The sequence below is a fragment of the Ranitomeya imitator genome, chromosome 5, assembly GCF_032444005.1.
Source record: "Ranitomeya imitator isolate aRanImi1 chromosome 5, aRanImi1.pri, whole genome shotgun sequence".
In the NCBI taxonomy this organism is placed as follows: domain Eukaryota; kingdom Metazoa; phylum Chordata; class Amphibia; order Anura; family Dendrobatidae; genus Ranitomeya; species Ranitomeya imitator.
In genome coordinates, this window is record NC_091286.1 from 477850605 (window position 1) to 477867937 (window position 17333).

Here is a 17333-nt window from a genome sequence, read left to right on the forward strand (position 1 = left end):
AAAAATGTTTTCTCTGTCCAAATATATATGGACCTAACTGTATGTACTTTTATTGTTTTTTTTTATTTATTTAGATAAAGAAATGTATTTATGGGAATAATATATATTTTTTTTCATTATTTAGGAATATTTTTTTTTTTTTTACACATTTGGAAAAATTTTTTTTTACTGTTTTACTTTGTCCCAGGGGGGGACATCACAGATCAATGATCTGACAGTTTGCATAGCACTCATGCAGCGCTGCAGGCTTCACAGTGCCTGCTCTGAGCAGGCTCTGTGAAGCCACCTCCCTCCCTGCAGGACCCGGATCCACGGCCATCTTGGATCCGGGCCTGGAGCAAGCAGGGAGGGAGGTAAGACCCTCGCAGTAACGCAATCACATCGCGTTGCTGCGGGGGGCTCAGGGAAGCCCGCAGGGAGCCCCCTCCCTGCGGGAAGCTTCCCTATACCGCCGGCACATCGCGATCATCTTTGATCGCGGTGTGCCAGGCGTTAATGTGCCGTAGGCGGTCCGTGACCGCTCCTGGCACATAGTGCCGGATGTCAGCTGCGATAGGCAGCTGACACCCGGCCGCGATCGGCCGCGCTCCCCCCATGAGCGCCGCCGATCGCGCTGGACGTACTATCCCGTCCGTGGTCATAGGGGCCCACCCCACCTCGACGGGATAGTACGTCCGATGTCAGAAAGGGGTTAAACACTTCCAATTGTGGAAATTATTATTATTCCAAGATCTATTGATTATAATTAACTTGTATTCATGGGAAAACCCTTTCAATGGCTTCCAGTCTGGTGGACCAGGCTCACGTATGTATGGTCAGCAAATCAAATTGTACATGTTCTCTGGAAACTTTCACAGAATTCTTTGGTCAGTTGCTGCTTCCTCCAGTAAAAATAACTTGTAACAATATTTTGCTGAAGCTAAATCTACGCATATAAGCTTCTTTAAAGGCCAGAATCAAGTTGGAGTAATGGAGTAAAATCTGTAATCAGATATATACTATATCTCATTATCGTTAACCGCTACTTTGATTAAGCAAAATATCTGTTAGCAATGATGATTTTCTAAGGATTAGTCTTTAATTTAGAAGAGCACCAGATTTATACTACATGCCGTGCTAATATGTCTTTTTTGTCAATTTACAGATGACGATGTTTGCACTGAAAAATTTTCTGAGGTCGTAGATGGAGAGTTGTCACATTTTGATGATGGGACTGGCACTACTTCAGGATCAAATTTTCCAGATCTATCCTCCCCAGCTTCTTCTAGTGATGAATTCACACCTACAGAAGGATCACCATACAGGGCACCCATTTACATACCAGATGACATTCCAATTCCTCCTGAGTTTGAGCTTCGAGAATCTAGTATTCCAGGCTCAGGATTAGGAATATGGACAAAGGTGAAGATATTAGCTGGAGAAAAATTTGGACCATTTGAAGGAGAACAGTGCATGAATCTTGAAAATCTACAGTCTGGCTGGGAGGTAAGGAATATTATGTACATTATTATTTTAATTATTTTTGCATATATTTAAAATATTTAAATGGTTATTTCCATCTTTTTAAAGATTCCCCAAACAATGAGCACTAAATAAAAGAAAATTGTTAATATCTCAAGAACGGCTACAAATTTTAGATGTTATCAATTATATGGTTCCATAGCAGCCTTGAAGCATTGACAGAACATAATATAATAAAATAGATTAGCAGACTGCACAAAACAGCTAGATAACCATAAGGTTTAATAAATTTCATTTCTTAAATTTCTTCTAATTCCTAGTTGTTTTCTTCACCCAGATAGCACTTTTCAGTGCTAGACCCAATTATTAACTTTTATTTTAATTTGACAAAGTGCGTTAATCCTTCTGATAGCTTAGTCAAAATAATGTTGTTATCTATTTAGTTTTCAATGTACTTTATTGAAAATAATATATGACTACATATAAGTGGGGTCAATAAAGAAACGCAGGTCTAAAGCCCCTGAAAGAGCTCTTGTAAGGACTTGCAGCGTCAAGTTAAATACAGCTCTGGTAAAAATTAAGAGACCACTGCAAAATTTTCAGTTTGTCTGATTTTTCTCTTTATAGGTATATTTATGAGTAAAATGTAAATTGTTCTTTTATTCTATAAACTACTGACAACATGTCTCCACTCTCCAAAGTTCCAATCAATAAATTTTGCATTTATTTTCTGAACATGAGAAATGGTCAAAATAACAAAAAATGCATTGCTTGCAGACCTCAAATAATGCAAAAAAACAAGTTCATAATCATTTAGAAACAATACTAATGTTTTAACTCAGTAAGAGTTCAGATATCAATATTTTGTGGAATAACCATGATTTTTATTCACAGCTTTCATGTGTCTTGACATGCTTTTCACCAGTCTTTTACACTGCTTTTGGGTGACCTAATGCCACTCCTGGTGCAAAATTTTAAGCAGTTCTTCTTTGTTTGATGTCTTGTGATGATCCATCTTCCTCTTGATTACATTCCAGAGATTTTCAATGGGGTTCAAGTCTGGAGATTGGGCTGGCCATGATAGGAATTTGATGTGATGGTCCTTCATCCACACCTTGATTGCCCTAGCTATGTGGCATAGCGCATTGTCCTGCTGGAAAAAACAGTCCTCAGAGTTGGGGAACATTGCCTGAGCAGAAGGAATCAACTGTTTTTCCAGGATAACCTTATATGCGGCTTGATTCATATGTCCTTCGCAAAGATTAACCAGCCCAATTCCAGCCTTGCTGAAGCATCCCCAGATCATCACCGATCCTCCACCAAATTTCACAGTGGTTGCAAGACACTGGCTTGTTCGCCTCTCCAGGTCTCTGTCTAACTATTAAACGATCAGGTGTTGGGTAATGCTGAAAATTAGACTCATCAGAGAAGATTACCTTATTCCATTCCTCTGTGGTCCAATCCTTATGGTATTTGGCAAACGTCAGCCTGGCTCTCCTTTGCTTCTCATTGATGAAAGGCTTTTTTCTAGCTTTACATGACTTGAGTCCTGCCTCTAAGAGCCTGTTGCAAACTGTTCTTGCCATGCACTTCACCCCAGCTGCCATTTGCCATTCCTTTTGTAGGTCACTTGATGTCATCCTGCCATTGCTGAGTGAAATTCGAATAAGATGATGGTCATCCCGGTCAGTGGAGAGTCATTTTTGCCCTTTGCCGGTTTGTAGCTTTGTTGTCTCCAATGTCTGCTGCTTGACCTTGTTGTAATGGACTGCCTTCTCAGAAATTTTAAGGATAGAGGCAACATGACGCTCACTGTGTCCCTCTGCTAGTAAAGCCAGAATTGAGCCCTTCTTTTCCTCACTCAAGACTTTTCTTTTCAACTCATTTGGCATGGTTAAAAGTTATTTTTTCATTCCTTTTACTTCTGGGATATTACTATCACTTGTTTTGCTATCCAGCTTGTCCTATTGCAAGAGGATTGTGAACATCACAGCAGTGTTTTTTATACTTTCCTTCGTTAATGTGCTTCTGATTAGGTGATCACCTGAACAAAATCTTATTTAAGTAGAATGAGGTGTACCCTGGTTGCAATTCAACTGACATTGGAATGGAATGGCTATTACATGTAGATTTTTATAAAACTGTGCAGTGGTCTCTTAATTTTTGCAAGAGCTGTACATTGTTGAATAGTAAATCACAAAATCAAACATGCCACCATGGCCGCAAATGGGCATTCCAGCGCTCACAATAAACTTTACAGTATATATTTTATTCAATGCATTATTATCTATCCAGATAATAATACATATGATTGATATAGGATTGATGTCTGTTCAGCGCTGATCATTTAATAATAATAATAATCTTTATTTTTATATAGTGCTAACATATTCCACAGCACTTTACAGTTTGCACTCATTATCATTGCTGTCCTCGATGGGGCTCACAATCTAAATCATTTCAGTTTCCCTCAGAAGATGTCACTTAATCCTATGGAGGTGGCACCAGGGGGTGAAGAATATGGAGAATTAACGTTGATTTTCTCAATAATGCAATATCATCTTGTGGCCAAGAAGATATGATTAAACTCTTCATTTATCACCACACAGAGCAATGTAATTGGTTGGTTGACCTAAAATCAAAAGCCCCTGACAAGTTCTCTTCAAAATCTTCCTAGTCTTAATATTTTTGTCTAAGAAGCAAGACTACTCTTGTCTATAGGTTGTGCATGGAATTGTATCTCAGCCTTGTTCACTAGAATAGGGTCATGCAGTAGCACAAGACCCAGCCCATGGACCAAGAGTGGCGCTGTTCCTAGAAACAGAAGCAGATCTTTCTTTTTCCTAATACAGCCTATTTTAAATAAATAATTGTCATCAACTTTCATTAACTTTATTAAACAAAATATAATATTGGAATATATCAAAGGAATGTCACTGTCCATTTCATATAGCTGATCTCTTTCCCAGGTGTCTGCAAGAAATGAATGCCTTTAAGCTGGTGCCGTAAAGTCTAGCAACCTATTTAGTTACCTTGGGCAACCTTGACTCGTTGGTGTGCTCTTTTTTCGTAAACCCTTCAGTAATTTTGCTAACTGATGCATAAAAACACTGTTGATACATTCAGCCCTGTGTCTAGCTTTAGTTTCAGTCAGTCAGTCAGCTATTGGTAAGAGAAACACACAAGTCATGTTTCACAAACATTTGGATGTCTGCGAGTAAATGGTCGACTCTGCATTAAAAGAGTTTGTTTAGGAAGCCGTTGAATAAGTAGTTTGTGAAATTTTCATATCGATGTGTTTGTTGTTTCATACTTAACATTTAGTCTCAAATTGTTGTTTTTTCATTTTATTTTACCAGATCGTAAGCAGTTTTCACAGCAGAAGTTTGTTTGATTAAGATATTTGATTGCTTGTTTGTTTGGCTCAGGTCTCCTGGAACATATACCAGTATAATATATACAGTACACAACCTTTTTGATGGCATTCACCACTAATCTTTATTTGAAATGGAATTTGTATTGTAACAGTATGTTACTAGTACTTACCTCCTAAATTGACCTCATGGCTTTCCAATATGCAGCTGGCCTAGGTCGTTTCTGAGTTGGCTGGCTAGAAACATAAGCTTGCTCTGATGACTTGCATTCTTTAGATTTTATATCAGTAACTACACAGTAATCTGATTTGGGGAAAACAAAACTAACATTTCATTTGTAGGAGCTAAGTCAAGTTCTTATTGCTAACTAAAAGACTGTGGTCAAGTTTCAATAGCTACAAGCCCAGTCCTTAAATGTGATGTCTAAACAACCTTTGTCCAAGTGTCCTAATATCACAAATGGATTGCATAGAGGCCAACCTCCTCTGTGAGCTACTCTTTAACAGGGGGCTGCTCTGGTGAATTTGAGCTCTCCATGTTTTACACTGATGGCCATTCATCCATCTAATACAACATTGAGTGCACTACAGTAGCTACAGTGGCTGCAAGGAAGTGCCTGGTTAAAAAGGCTTCTGCCTGCAAAATCAGGTGTTTTCTGGAAGCTCTGGATTAAAAACCCTTGGCGCTCTGCTGATCTCCGCTAGAGCAGTTGTGTCTGATGATATTATGCTGATCCCATGAAAGCGATAGGAGCTCTTCTCAAACACAGGTTACAACATGCTGCCTTGAGTGGGGGAACATTGAGAGAAGCAGATGAGACATGGCACATGACCACAATTCTGAAAAGTGCTTACTTGAGTTCAGGTGACTGTCCTCTGTGGTGGGAATACTGCGGAATTGTGACAGTGGACACATTGCACACTGTTATGATTCGGCACTCTGCAGTCACACCGAGTGACTACAGAAATTTGTGTAGGGCCCAGAAAACAGCTTTAATGACAAATCTATAATTTTACTTCACATGGTATAGTTCTGAGAAACTTCTGACTCACATACATATGTGTGAATGACACTAGCTGCTCTTCCTATGAGCTTTGTTCATATTCGCTGTTGACATTTAGTGTTCTTTTACCCTGAGCAGGCTTCTGTTTGGCAAATATAAAGTCAATTAATTTTTATCTGTTTTCCTGGAATTCTTTGCATATATCGTTCATGGCAACACAATATGTAAAACACTGAAAGTTGATGATAATGACTGTAAAGGTTCATTTTCACTACATGATAATCGTGAAAGAACATTCCTTGGAATGCACTTTTTCTGGTAATTGTACAATATAAACATGTTGCCAATCACCTGAAAAAAGAGCAGATGCTCTTTTGTCAGATGAAATTGTCTTTTGGCTGATTTGTAATATCATTGTTCTTAGCAGCACCACTGTCATGATCCAGTTCTGAGTTTGTGTTCAGCTGTCTTGTCTCTGGACTGGTCATGTGGGAGTTAATCCCCTCTGCCTCACTTTGAAGCTGGCTGAGCTATTTAAGTCCTCTGCAGCCTGTGGGCCAGTGTCAGCTATAGTTCATGCTGCACGGCTTGAGCACCTGACCTGTTCACTTGTACTAGTGTTCCTTTTTGCCTCTGACTGCCTGTACCCGTTTGACTTGTTCTGACCTCTGGCTTGTATCCCAACTTCATCTTATGTCTCACATTTTGGTTACCACGTTCCCGGTAGGCTCTGACTTTTGTTTGTCTCCGACCTTTCCTCTGACTCCCCCTGTGTACTGCGCTGATCTCTCTGTCTATGATCTTGGCTTGTCTGACTTCTCTTTCATTACCTGTAACACCTGTGTTGTTGTTCAGTATTGCTGCGCTCTGTGCACAACCTCTTTTCTTTAACCAGCACCCCCTGGTGGAGGTTGCACTATACTACACTGCAGAAGCACATTACAACACCATTCTGTGTAAACAGGTCCTGTGCTGCTAAGAACAATGACGGTCAATGTTCACAGAACAGTCACTCTGTAGGCATATTAAATACAATTTTTCCGTCTAGACAGACAACCAAACAACTGATAATTAGCAAGTATGAACTGATTCACAGTCATTTCATACTTCAAATAAAGATGTAAAAGCTTCCTTACTATTAGACCTCATGCAAGGTGCAGATGTATGATGCTCTGTCGGGTATGTCAAAGATTTTTTTATTCTAGATTGTTATGGAATATGACAAAAAAAACCCTGTATGCCTACATATCAAATTGTACAATAGATTCCCATTCACTTCTATGGATGGCCTTTTACTGCTCCTTACAAGATGAAACTGTAAAAAAGCAGTGTGCATAAGGCTTTATAATTTATTACTTGGGCTGGGTAAGGCCTTGTCATCATCCACGAGTATATTCTGCATGGCAGCGTCTTGCCTTTTGTTTTTACTATGTGAGTTTACAATGTCACCTGTTATTGCATTTTATAACCGTAATTCTGGAGTTTTGATTTTTTTTTATTGTTATGCCATTTACTGATTGGAATAATTTAGTTACTATTTTGATAGACCGGACATTTCTGAATGCAGCGATACCAAATATGTGTATTTTTTAAAAAAATTTTATTGTTTTATTTGGGGCAAAAAGGGGGTGATCTGAACTTTTAAGCTTTCTTAATTTTTTTGAAACTTTTTATTTTTACATTTTACTGCCTTCAATAATCCCCTTAGGAGACTTAAGTGATCATTCAGTCGCTGCAGCCCTGCTATGTGTAGCATAACTCATGATCTCCTATGAGCGCCAGCCTCGGGCCGGCATTTATTGTAGATTTACAGTGAGAGGCACAGGGGTCTTCTGCAGACCCGCAGCTGTCATAGCAACCCATCGGCATCCCGCGATCACATGAGAGGGACGCAGATGGGCGTGATCAGATCAGCTGTCATGTGCAGTGAAAGATGTAGGCTCAGCGTCGGAGCCTGCATCAAATGTAAGGAGATGATTTTGAACATATATGTCCAAGATCGTAAAGGGGTTAAAGTGTATCTATGTCTAGTAACTATTGTAGTTTTCTGCTGTATTGAGAGTGCAGAAGATACACAGTGCCAGTTCACAAACATAAGGAGATGAGTATTAATGGCTTTCCTCCAGCTTTTCATTTCATTAACTTCCAGATAACTTTTTATTTTGCCTGCACCATTAATTGTCTGTTGAGTGGATAGTATGTGTTTTATATCTTCATTTAGCGAAGGCAGTGACAGCGAATCATAACTCTTTCCAATTGGTAAACATGGTAGAGACATTTATTGCAAGGTTTCAGAGATGCCATGGCTTCCTTTAATACAGTTGATGCCATTAGGTTAAACCGTCAATATGTCAGCATTCAATTGACTGTAAAATGAAATTGATTTGGTAAATGTAAGTGAGATGGATCTGCTTGCTTTCATCTTCTGTTTGTGAATGAGTGAAGAGGTGATGTCACCAATAATAGAGCCATAAAGAGGCGACTGATGGAAGGCCAAAATCTACTCTTGGGTCGGTGCCATAATATTATGAAATGTCCAATTATATTAACGTATCCAGAAGAAAGATGGGCACACTGTAAAACCCAATGAGGGAGGTGCTGGCTGGACATCAAACGTCAAATATACAAGAAAAACAGCCGCACTCAAAGTCTTGATTTCAATGCAAAAAGAAACTTCTTTGCTTTTATTCAAGTGTACATGCACCACCAAATAATTTTTTTGAGAAGAAAGTAATAAATGATAGCGGACAACGAGGTGACGTTTCGACCAGGTATGGTCTTTCTCAAAACCTCACTTTAGGAGGAGGAGTAGTAAAGGAAAAAGTAGGATGAGAGTCCCCAAGGACAGCTCCAGGCAGAGTATACAGGTAAGTTGTCCATCACATATGTGACGTTAATATAATTGGACATTTCATATGTGACATATGTGACGGACAACTTACCTGTATACTCTGCCTGGAGCTGTCCTTGGGGACTCTCATCCTACTTTTTCCTTTACTACTCCTCCTCCTAAAGTGAGGTTTTGAGAAAGACCATACCTGGTCGAAACGTCACCTCGTTGTCCGCTATCATTTATTACTTTCTTCTCAAAAAAATTATTTGGTGGTGCATGTACACTTGAATAAAAGCAAAGAAGTTTCTTTTTGCATTGAAATCAAGACTTTGAGTGCGGCTGTTTTTCAATTATATTAACGTGCAGGAGCTGCTGTAAGTACATTAATATTTTATCTACATTAAAAAGTGGATTACTATTGTTTAAGTCATTGATTAGCACATCAGGATCCCATAGATGACTGCCAGACCAGAGGTCCAAGCTGGCCTCACTGGCAGGGTCCGCATTGTAGCAGGAGTGTAGAGTACATGATGGAAGGATAGCTGCTTACTGATCCAATCCCAAAAAAATCTAAATACAAATAACATAATGCCTGAGATAAAGACTGCATAACGAGCCTGCTGCAGAACTGCTTTCCCTTGTTCCTGGTGTCAGTACACAGCCACTCTATCTCTGATCTGATCAGCTCTTATATCAGACAGTCTGGTTGCTATGAATAAACTGACTAACAAAGCAGTCTTTTGAGGAGTTGCCTCCTGAGCATCTACCTATATATCTTGAATTATTTTTAGATAGCTACTACTTTAATCTCATTTGTTAGACAATGTGATAAATATGTAATCTGCTAATACATTTATTTGAAAATGATATTGGCTTAACCTAGAAAAATCAATCTTAAAGGTCATGTGAAAAAATGCTATTATCCTGCAGACATTTGGTTAATCTGGTTAATAGTGTACTGATTCTATCTGGGGCTAGCAATGGTAGCATTTGGGATTCAATCATGGGGGCGCCACAGGCACGGGTTCAGTCACTGTTCTATGTATAAAGAGTGACAGCAGTAACCACGCCCCTGGCACTAACTGAAAGCTGAGTTGCTGTCAGTCATTGTTGGGGCGTGGTTACAGCCACCACTCTTAATACACAAAATGGTGTCTGAAACCAACCTAGCACCACCACCATAACTGAAATCTAAATGCTGCCAGGAAGAAGAAAGTTCTTAGAAAGGTCTAAGTGCTGACCCAAGGAAGGTTCAGAATATTACTAACCAGATTAACCCCATATATGCAGGTTAATAGCTTTTTGTCATGTGGCAGGTTCCCTTTATGTGCTGGTCACTAGGTGTCTGCCATCTGTCTACCTTACTGACCATTGTCAGTTATGTAATTAGTCCACAGCAGCAGAGATGCTGGGAAGATTTACAAGCAATGGTCGGAGCGGGCCTTTGTCACTCTAATCCTGCTCAAACTACATAGAGGTGAAGGAGAAAAGTGAGCTTTTAGTTTGGGATAGGCAAGTCACTAAATAATAACAGGCACATAGAAAATTAATTTCCCTCACTTGTAGTGCTGGTAGAATGCTATAGAAGAGGAGAAAGAGAACTGGACATTTGCTAGACATTATCAACTGGTTAACGGTTAATGCAGCATTACAAGAACACCCGATTTATTTCATTATGGCCGGACCGTAAAATACAAGCAATTGTTACCATCCACCCTTCGTATCTCCCGTATTTCCTCACAGATTGTAAGCATGCAAGCAGGGACCTCATTCCTCTTGGTATCTGTTGATTTATGTGATTATTGTTATGCTGTAATGTCTTTATTGCCTGTACAAGTCCCTTCTAAAATGTAAAGTGCTGCGGAATATGTTGGCGCCATAGAAATAGGATGATTATTATTATTATTAACTGGTCTGAGCACTAAAAGCAGTTGTAACACATTGTGGAAGATGAGCGCAGCAAGATCATGTTTCTCTACAGCTTTTGCTTAAAAGTACAGGAACTTTTTTTACATTTTAGGGCTTGTGCATGTGGCAGAGACGCCATGACCTTTATCCATTGCTGGTCAGGATTCATCAGGCACTTGTATTTATGGAAAATCCCAATGTACACAAGGAGTCTGATGAACCAGTCCACAATTGTATGTGGTAAAGGCCCCTTCACATTTAGCGACGCTGCAGCGATACCGACAACGATCCGAATCGCTGCAGCGTCGCTGTTTGGTCGCTGGAGAGCTGTCACACAGACCGCTCTCCAGCGACCAACGATGCCGGTAACCAGGGTAAACATCGGGTAACTAAGCGCAGGGCCACGCTTAGTAACCCGATGTTTACCCTGGTTACCATGCTAAAAGTAAAAAAAAACAAACAGTACATACTTACCTACAGCCGTCTGTCCTCCAGCGCTGCGCTCTGCTTCTCTGCTCTCCTCCTGTACTGTCTGGGAGCCGGAAAGCAGAGCGGTGACGTCACCGCTCTGCTTTCCGGCTCACAGCCAGTACAGGAGGAGTGCAGAGCACAGCGCTGGAGGACAGACAGCGGTAGGTAAGTATCTAGTGTTTGTTTTTTTTTACTTTTAGCATGGTAACCAGGGTAAACATCGGGTTACTAAGCGCGGCCCTGCGCTTAGTTACCCGATGTTTACCCTGGTTACCAGTGAAGACATCGCTGGATCGGTGTCACACACGCCGATCCAGCGATGTCAGCAGGAGTCCAGCGACGAAATAAAGTTCTGGACTTTATTCAGCGACCAACGATCTCCCAGCAGGGGCCTGATCGTTGGTCGCTGTCACACATAACGATTTCATTAAGGATATCGTTGCTACGTCACAAATAGCAACGATATCGTTAACAATATCGTTATGTGTGAAGGTACCTTTAGTCTGTGATGGTCGTGAATGCCTCCATATGACCTCTGGAGATATATAGCATATGGAGGAGCAGTAGATCTATTCTGACGCTATTTCAGCTTTGTACAAATTGGATACATAATTTGGAGTGACATACAGAACAGACCAAAAGTTTGGACACACCTTCTCATTTAAATATTTTTCTGTATTTTAATGACTATGAAAATTGTAAATTCACACTGAAGGCATCAAAACTATGAATTAACACATGTGGAATTATATACTGTACTTAACAAAAAAGTGTGAAACAACTGAAAATATGTCTTATATTCTAGGTTCTTCAAAGTAGCCACCTTTTGCTTTGATGACTGTTTTGCCCACTCTTGGCATTCTCTTGATTAGCTTCAAGAGGTAGTCACCGGAAATGATCTTCCAACAATCTTGAAGGAGTTCCCAGAGATGCTTAGCACTTGTTGGTCTTTTTGCCTTCACTCTGCGGTCCAGCTCACTCCAAACCATCTCGATTGGGTTCAGGTCTGGTGACTGTGGAGGCCAGGTCATCTGGCGTAGCACCCCATCACTCTCCTTCTTGGTCAACTAGCCCTTACACAGCCTGGAGGTGTGTTTGGGGTCATTGTCCTGTTGAAAAATAAATGATGGTCCAACTAAACGCAAACCGGATGGAATAGCATGCTGCTGCAAGATGCTGTGGTAGCCATGCTGGTTCAGTATGCCTTCAATTTTGAATAAATCCCCAACAGTGTCACCAGCAAAGCACCCCCACACCATCACACCTCCTCCTCCATGCTTCATGGTGGGAACCAGGCATGTAGAGTCCATCCGTTCACCTTTTCTGTGTCGCACAAAGACACGGTGGTTGGAACCAAAGATCTCAAATTTGGACTCATCAGACCAAAGCACAGATTTCCACTGGTCTAATGTCCATTCCTTGTGTTCTTTAGCCTAAACAAGTCTTTTCTGCTTGTTGCCTGTCCTTAGCAGTGGTTTCCTAGCAGCTATTTTACCATGAAGGCCTGCTGCACAAAGTCTCCTCTTAACAGTTGTTGTGTCTGCTGCTAGAACTCTGTGTGGCATTGACCTGGTCTCTAATCTGAGCTGCTGTAAACCTGTGATTTCTGAGGCTGGGGACTCGGATAACGTATCTTCAGAAGCAGAGGTGACTCTTGGTCTTCCTTTCCTGGGGCGGTGCTCATGTGAGCCAGTTTCTATGTAGCGCTTGATGGTTTTTGCAATAGCACTTGAGGACACTTTCAAAGTTTTCTCAATTTTTTGGACTGACTGACCTTCATTTCTTAAAGTAATGATGGCCACTCATTGTTCTTTACTTAGCTGCTTTTTTCTTGCCATAATATAAATTCTAACAGTCTATTCAGTAGGACTATCAGCTGTGTATCCACTAGACTTCTGCTCAACACAACTGATGGTCCTAACCCCATTTATAAGGCAAGAAATCCCTCTTATTAAACCTGGCGGGGCACACCTGTGAAGTGAAAAACATTTCCGGTGACTACCTCTTGAAGCTCATCAAGAGAATGCCAAGAGTGTGCAAAGCAGTCATCAAAGCAAAAGATGGCTACTTTGAAGAACCTAGAATATAATACATATTTTCAGTTGTTTCACACTTTTTTGTTAAGTATATAATTCCACATGCGTTAATTCATAGTTTTGATGCCTTCAGTGTGAATTTACACTTTTCATAGTCATGAAAATACAGAAAAATCTTTAAATGAGAAGGGTGTGTCCAAACTTTTGGTCTGTACTGTACCAGGTATGTTAATCTCCATAAGGAGAAACTTTACCCCTTAGACCCCAGTCCAGAGCCTCTCACCTAGCCAAATTAGTTCTCATGCTTCGCACTGACGAGGGCCAACGGCCCAAAACACCATGTCTGCGAATTGAGATACTGATTTGGCTTTTATCCTAAGTCATATTGCACGACTCGTTAAAGGGTTGATTGTGACTTGTAGGATCGCTACTTCCAACAGGTGGCGCTATAGAGTTTAAGTCCTCTTTTTCTCTGAAGAGGCAATTTGCATCTTACATAATTTGGCAATGTGTGTGAACCGTAATAAGCAGAACCTTTGGTCAAATGATCTATTATGCTTTTTAGCGCATGATAACATGATATCTTCGTTTAATTACATATCCCATATTCTGAAGTTTACAAATCACTGTAACCATATGGACTGAAGTCAAAACTCACCATACAAGCCACTTTTATTAGTGCGAGTACACTATTGTGCAAAGAGCCATGAGTGCGAGATGCATCAGTAGATCAATCATTTAGCATGATTTCAAAATAGAGCCATTGTGGTTCAGGGATATAATGAAATCACGGATGGCTTTATATTGAACAAAAGGACATAAGCCTGGAGAGACTATCAAAAGCTCTTCAGACACTCGATTTCATTCTTGTTTTCAATCTGGCCGCTATTTAGGCTTCAGTTTTAAATTCGCTTTGCATACCATAGCTGTGTGAGTCTTTTCAATTATGTGACTCTCTATCATTTCTATTATTGCAAAAAGAGGGCCAGTGCCCTGCTAACAAGTGCTAAAGTTCAGGAACTCTTAAACTAGTTTGCTGGGGTCAGAGGTGAAAGTTACTATTTCAAGGGAACAAAGGTGCGCCCAACCCAGATAGCAACTAAGGAAGATCATATGTAATGTATGTACCATAAACTGCACTTAACATGCTGCTCGCACATCAACAGCTGATAAACCTTCCTTCTGGCATTTATCTCCTGTGATGATGTGTAAACTGAATTTGCATGCGTAGGGAAGTCTCTATTATGATTGATTTAGGACTGACAAGTGTCTTTACCTTTAAGGCACAATCAATTAAACCACATTTTTAATATTTAACTTATGCCATTACACAAAGGTGGTTCTTTACAGAAAATATTCAGCGTAATATATAAATAGGCTATTCCCCCCTTTAACATCTATTGCTGGGAACATATGTAGTTGCTATTGGTTTCCCCAGCGATACAAGTCACAACCAGGCGATTTTGAAGCTACATCCAGGGTAGCTTTCATTATTTCTGGACAGACAATATATTTATTTCAAAGCCATCATTAAAAGAATGAATAAAAACGTAAATCACTCCCCTTTTCTCATTCTAAATATATAAATCTGAAAAATTAATACTTTTGATGACGCAACATGTGTGAAAGTCTTAACTTTAAAATAATGTCACAATAAATATCCTACACAATAAACGCTGCAAAAAGGTGTCCAGAATTGCCCAGCACCTCTTCATCCTATATAATGGATTAATAAGTAATCTAAAAAAGCATTTATACATGGACAAATAAAAAGTACAACTGGCTTCAAAGGCTATTACAGTGCAGATGGCAATGGAGGCTGAAATGGAAGTCTATCCTTTAAGCGAGGAGCCCTGCTTTTGTCTTAGGCAACAAACTATCTGGAGCTTGGTCGGAAAATGCACTAAGGCTACGTTCACATTAGCGTTGCGCCGCCGTGCGTCGGCGACGCAACGCGCGACGCACGCTAAAACGCGCGCAAACGCGCCCAAAAACGCGCGCGTTTTGCGACGCGTGCGTCGTTTTCCGACGAAAATCGGACGCACAGAAAATGCTACATGTAGCGTTTTCTTGCGTCCGACGCTAGCGTCGGAAACGACGCACGTGGCGAAAAACGCCACCAAAACGACGCACGCGTCCCCTATGTTAAACATAGGGGCGCGTCGCCGCTGCGTCGCCGGCGCAACAGCGACGCACATTGGCGGAACGCCAATGTGAACGTAGCCTAACTACATAGGCAATACATTGATTTGGTCATGAAACCAGTGGTATGACCATTTCTCCAAAGCGTCCCAGGAGATGTTTTTCAATGGCTACATCAGTCTGGCCTAAACATGGCGCCATGGCCTGCAGAGTTTCCAGACTTGTCTCCCATCCTGCACATTTGTGATGTTATTGGTAATTACAAAGGCGGTAGTCATCATTAGATCTTGATGACTTATATACCCAAGTCCAAGACACCATAATTAATAGGTCAATGTTATAAACTAGTAGGGTTTGTTTAGAACTGTCTTATGATGAATCGGGCACAGTATTGTGACTTCCATTATATATGTAGGCCACAATGCTGATACTATATAAAAGGTGATAGTATGCTTGAATAGAAATTTTGTCTAGAAAAATCTATTAAAAAATGTGCCTGTCACATTGAAAATGCCGTCTAATCTGCAGACATCACATTATAGAGCAGGAGGAGCTGATCAGAATGATGTTTTGTTGTGTGAGAAAAGATTCAGTATAGCTTGTGTTTTATTAATTATAAGAAATTTGTTGGCAGGTTTTTTGCCATGTAATTTGGGTAGGGGCAGAGACCCGTATTCCAGTGATTTGTCACTTAGTATATTGGGTGCAGTAGTTATGATAGGGTCACAGTTTTCTCTGCTGCAGATTGAATTGTATAACACTACATCACAGCTTTCTGAGTATACTGCATAGTGACAGAGCTGCTAATCAGTGCTGGGGGTGTGGTTGGATTAGAATACATGAGGCCAGTTGTCCTGGAGTCATAATCTCCTGCTGATAAAACACTATTTGTATTGAAACCGCAAAACACAGCCCAGTAAGTGACACATCACTGTAATCAGACTCTCTGCGCCTGCATTATAGTGCTCTCAGATTACATAGCAAAAACCTGGTGACTCATACTCTTTAAAGATGACCTTTCAGCAGTTTTAGCATGTTAAACTGGCCACTTCATGGAATAGTGGCTGCACAGCTTAGTAAATCGTAGATTTTATTTTTTCTGTCTATCACATATTCAATACAGAGATATTAGCTTGTAAAATTTAGATTCTACATTTTCAGCAAGGAGCATTAACAGAGATTCATCTATGGGGATGCTTAATTTTTTCACTGCATGAGGTTAACTTGCCATAAGCAGGAGGAGTCATCCAGTGGAAAAAAATAAAGAATTCACCAACAGATATAGTCAGAATCAGCTTTCTATGTGTGATATCAAAAGACATGTAATTACTCACAGCACTGCTCTCCTCACTAAGATCACTGCCAGCACCTATGTGATTACAAACAGGGGAAAGGAGTAGAGCAGAACTCTGTGTCATTCTGAACACCTCTTGCAGCAGCTCTTATCTTACAGCACTGTTAGCTCTGGTCTACACCCTCTCCCCCACACTAACAGTGCCTTGAGAGGAGAGCTGCAGAGGTGTTTATAAAGACACAGCTCTGCTCTATGACTCTCCCCCCTCTTTTAGTAGAGGGTGACAGTAAGATCAGTGAGGAGATCAATTTTGTGTGTCATTATGTGTCTCATACAGATAAAAATGGGTCTGACTTTCTCTGGGAGTGTGTTCTATTTTTTCTGCAGGATACCTTCTGCTTGTGGTTGGTCAATGTCATGCATGGGAAAAAGTACACTCCCTTAAAGAAAAATCTCTGTTAACATCCCATTTGATCAAACAGAAAATTAGAATTTCAACTTCTTTGAGGAAGCAATCTCTGCAGGTAAGAGGTTTTTAACTTTCTAAAACTGATGAACGGTCCTCATAAAATCTCTGCTCATCCTTGTCTTATCAGTCCTAATCACTGATTGAGAATTCATGTACAGAAAGATGTCAGTCATTGACTAGGACTGCCCACAGAAAATCACAGAATGAGCAGAGACTTGAAATGGTGAATGTTTTCCCACCAACCTACTGCATAACATGAGGCAGATTTGGACTGCATTTTCAATAAGACAGGTTGACTTTAAGTTGAATATAATTTCCTTTTGTGTGTAATAGATTTCACGC

The 17333-nt window shown here is 40.4% G+C and overlaps 1 protein-coding gene across 3 annotated transcripts in view; it reads left to right on the top strand.

Annotated features, from left to right (window-relative positions):
• MECOM (MDS1 and EVI1 complex locus) overlaps positions 1 to 17333 on the top strand; it is an 872193-nt gene that overhangs the window by 433030 nt on the left and 421830 nt on the right. For 2 of the 3 annotated variants that reach the window (XM_069727366.1, XM_069727367.1), the window contains exon 1: positions 1296 to 1485. In XM_069727366.1, coding sequence (XP_069583467.1) covers positions 1453 to 1485 — 33 coding nt within the window. In that variant the 5' untranslated portion in view covers positions 1296 to 1452. Of the gene's footprint in view, positions 1 to 1144; positions 1486 to 17333 lie in introns of those variants that run through there. The other variant, XM_069727368.1, reaches the window with a different exon arrangement.